This window comes from Plectropomus leopardus, unplaced genomic scaffold, assembly GCF_008729295.1.
Source record: "Plectropomus leopardus isolate mb unplaced genomic scaffold, YSFRI_Pleo_2.0 unplaced_scaffold17661, whole genome shotgun sequence".
Lineage (NCBI taxonomy): Eukaryota > Metazoa > Chordata > Actinopteri > Perciformes > Serranidae > Plectropomus > Plectropomus leopardus.
Window position 1 is genome coordinate 1 of NW_024619011.1, and position 3,259 is coordinate 3,259.

Below are 3,259 nucleotides of genomic sequence, written 5' to 3' on the forward strand. Positions count from 1 at the left end.
TATTCTGCAGTTCTAGTCAATTTTATTTTTATTGTATTAAATTGACTCTTTGTTTTTTTACCATACATTTTTACTAGATATTGTTACTATATTCATTATTTTTTGTATTTATTTCAATTTGTTTATTTTTAATATTTATTTTGTTTGTTTGTTTTATTAAGTAACTTTTATTTTAAGGTTTTTATTTTATAACACAATTTGGTTTTTTTACCATACATTTTACAAAGATTTTTTTATAGATTTATTTTTATTTCCATCTATTTATTTTTGTATATTCATCTTAATATGTTTATTAGTTACTTTTATTTTAATATTTCTCAATTGATGTTTGCACTTTTTACAATGTATTATACTAGGAAAATGTTGATGTTTTTTCTTAATAAATGTATGCATTTTATTAACAATTTCTACAGTCTGTAATTTTGTATAATGTGACTGTAAAAGGATTAAACGTAAAACTGCCTTAAGTCACTTTAAACCACTGTTACAGTCAATATAACTCATGTTTGTATTGAAATGCTAAAACACTAAAATAATGGAAACTTAAAAAACAAAATCCTAAAGTTGAAAAAAAAAAGGCCTCAGTTTTTCACTATAGTCATGCATGTAGGGCGGCATGGGTGACATTTTTAAATGAGACATGTAAAATAAAGTCATTTCAACGATCTGTGATTTTGTTGTCAAAAATGATTTTTAAAAAAGTCATTGTAAATTATGTTATCACAAATTCTGAAAAAAAGTCATTGTAAAGTATGTTAATAAATAATCATTAAAAAACATAGTATGGTAAGTCATCAAAAATCATGAAAAATTAAGTCAAAGTCAAAAATGATGAAAAAGTGTCACTATACTATGAGATGAAAAATGTCATAGTATAGCACGCTGTCTATCAAGCCATAAAAAAGTCATAGTTTTGTATGTTGTCACAAATGATTAAAAAAAGGCACTGAATGATATGTCATTAAAGAAGTATGAAAAAAGACTTTGCTACTGCAAGTCTTCCAGTGTAAAATAGGAATTCAGTTGCAACATCACTTATGCTGATAGCAGTAGGACAGGGGTATCCTTAGAACAAATTAAAATAAGAAAATAAGAAAGTGAACTTTTGATGTGAGGTGATTCTGTCATGCATGACTTTACATGTTTCATCTGAATGGGATAAACTTACTCCTGTAAAGTCAGGATGTTAAGAGAGTCAGTGTCAGATTTCTGAGTTTGATTCTTGGTGAAGTTACCTCCAATAGTGAGATGGAGCGGCTGGCTCTCAGAGGAGAAGTTTAGGCCGAAAAAGTAGATGCGATAAACGCAGCGGTACTCCCCTCGGTGGGTGTGGTCTGCGGCAGAGAACAGGAAGTGGGTGTAGTGATTGACAGCTGGCAGGGTGTAGTTCTGCGCTGTGTTGGAGGTGGTGAAGGTGAGGGTGAAGGAGCCTCCTGGAAAGTGTGGTTTGATAGAGCACGTGATGGTGAAGTTGGAGCCCTCGAGCACCTGGAACCCCTGCTGCTTGGCTCTGGAAACCCCATCAGTGGAGAAAGAGGAGATGTTTGGTTGTGTCAGCAGGTCTGTTAATGAAAAGGGAGAAGAGGTTTAGGCAACAAAACTGTTTGAGTCCGTATTCATCATTCCTACGAACAGAGTTCTGCACATGAATGCAGAATCTGGAGGTAACGGGAAAAGATTTCAAAACTGCCTAGCTGCAGATGCATGGACCTCCATTAGCGCATGCGTAGGAAGATCTCCGCAGACAATATTGTATAGAAAGATGGATGACATGGCAGATCCCCCAAAGTTTAGCTTTTTAATGTGGATCGCCCCCTGGTGTCTGTCTGCAGTATAGGTCATAAAGCCTGCTCCTCCGTGTTAGTGAATGGGACAGAGACCAATCTATAAACTAAAAGTACACGCCAGATACATTTTTCCCAAAGATGGTTTCTGTCACTGAAGGTAGTTCTCATCACCCTAATGTTTGTTGTTCGCGATAACATTCCAACAACAATGGCGATGGATGTACAAAAATATTAGTAGGTTTATTTCTATTGCAGCCACTGAATAAAGCCCATCTAATATTGCCGTTATTTCTTTGTCTCTTGTAAGAGTTAAGGAGATCTCGGTTTCTTCCTCCGTCCATACATACGGAGTCATGTTTACTTTTTCTTCTTCTTTGGGTTTAATGGCAGATGGCATCCATAAAGTGGCAATACCGCTACCCAATGTTGCACATCATATGAGCTATAAAAGTGTTTCCATTGCAGTTTTGCGAAATATGGCATTTTTCAAATCACCTGAAATACCACCTCGTGGGAGTGTAAAAACTTTTTTGCTATAATTTACGCAATTTGAGGGTTAATGGAAACCTGCCTACTGGTACAGAGAGAGAAACACGAAGTGGAGCTCACATCATCAGAGTGGTCTTATCAGAACACTGTGTTGAAGAATGAAAATAAAATCAACTTTGAACTGTTTATCCTGTTCTAGCTCACCTAGGTCCTGCTTATCATGGCAACAGACAAAGCACAGGAATTAATAGCGCATGTACCATACAGATGTTACCTGAGCAGATGATTTCCCTGGAGTCAGAGCTGAATGCATCACCTGTCAAACATTTCTTCAGCTCAGATTTAGACTGGACACAGGACATGTTGATCAACCACACAGGTCTGCCTAAATACTGATGACCTATTTCAAATGTTGAAACGGCAGAACCACAATCAAGCTGTCGACACACTGCAGCTGTAGCGTCCTGGTCCCATTCAAAACTACTTGCATGCACTGGCCTCCATTCTCTCTGGTTTTTCATCTCCAGTATACCAGCGCAACGGCTGGCCATATATCTACTGAAATCTTCTGATATCTCCGCCAACCTGATATCTCCTGGAGGATCTGAGCAGACACATGAGAGTAATTACAAAAGGAAGTAAATCAGAGCAGTAAATCAAAGCAGCAGCTCCTCTGCTACCTGAGCAGGTGAGGCCGACAGCTTTGCTAGATGAGCAGGTGTTTCTATCTGAGCTTCTACAGTCCAGGAGAGCAGACTCATGGCCTTCACAGTGGAACTCTTTGGACCACACTGGAGCCTCCACCTCTTCATAGACAGCTCCCTGGAGTACTGAAGGAGCTCCACAGCCAAGTTCCCTGCAGACCACCTCTGCATCCTGCTGGTCAAAGTCATCTTCACACACTGGGGACCACCTCTGGTTGGACTTCACCTCCAGTCTGCCTGAACACAGACTGGCTCCATTAACCAGCCTGACAGATTCTG

The 3,259-nt window shown here is 38.4% G+C and overlaps 1 protein-coding gene across 3 annotated transcripts; it reads right to left on the reverse strand.

Annotated features, from left to right (window-relative positions):
* Nucleotides 1-1,133: 1,133 nt before the first annotated feature.
* LOC121964896 (antigen WC1.1-like) lies at nucleotides 1,134-3,252 on the reverse strand. Of its 3 annotated transcripts, XM_042515078.1 has the most exons (3): nucleotides 2,957-3,252; nucleotides 2,862-2,880; nucleotides 1,134-1,562 (listed from the first exon to the last, which is right to left on the reverse strand). In XM_042515078.1, exons 1-3 carry the CDS (start codon nucleotides 3,167-3,169, stop codon nucleotides 1,165-1,167), a joined length of 630 nt encoding a protein of 209 aa, XP_042371012.1. In that variant the 5' UTR covers nucleotides 3,170-3,252; the 3' UTR covers nucleotides 1,134-1,164. The 3 variants fall into 3 exon arrangements, with proteins under 3 accessions (XP_042371012.1, XP_042371011.1, XP_042371010.1); XM_042515077.1 differs by lacking the exons at nucleotides 2,862-2,880; nucleotides 2,957-3,252 and adding an exon at nucleotides 2,593-2,855 and having other exon boundaries at nucleotides 1,143-1,562; XM_042515076.1 differs by lacking the exons at nucleotides 2,862-2,880; nucleotides 2,957-3,252 and adding an exon at nucleotides 2,551-2,855 and having other exon boundaries at nucleotides 1,143-1,562.
* Nucleotides 3,253-3,259: the final 7 nt, after the last annotated feature.

Excerpts from the sequence above, each read along its gene's own strand:
- LOC121964896 (XM_042515076.1), bottom strand. The coding sequence starts at position 2,827 with ATGGCCAGCCGTTGCGCTGGTATACTGGAGATGAAAAACCAGAGAGAA. Across the intron at positions 1,563-2,550 it reads CAGGGAAATCATCTGCTCAG|ACCTGCTGACACAACCAAAC; the intron begins GTAACATCTGTA and ends TTTCATTAACAG.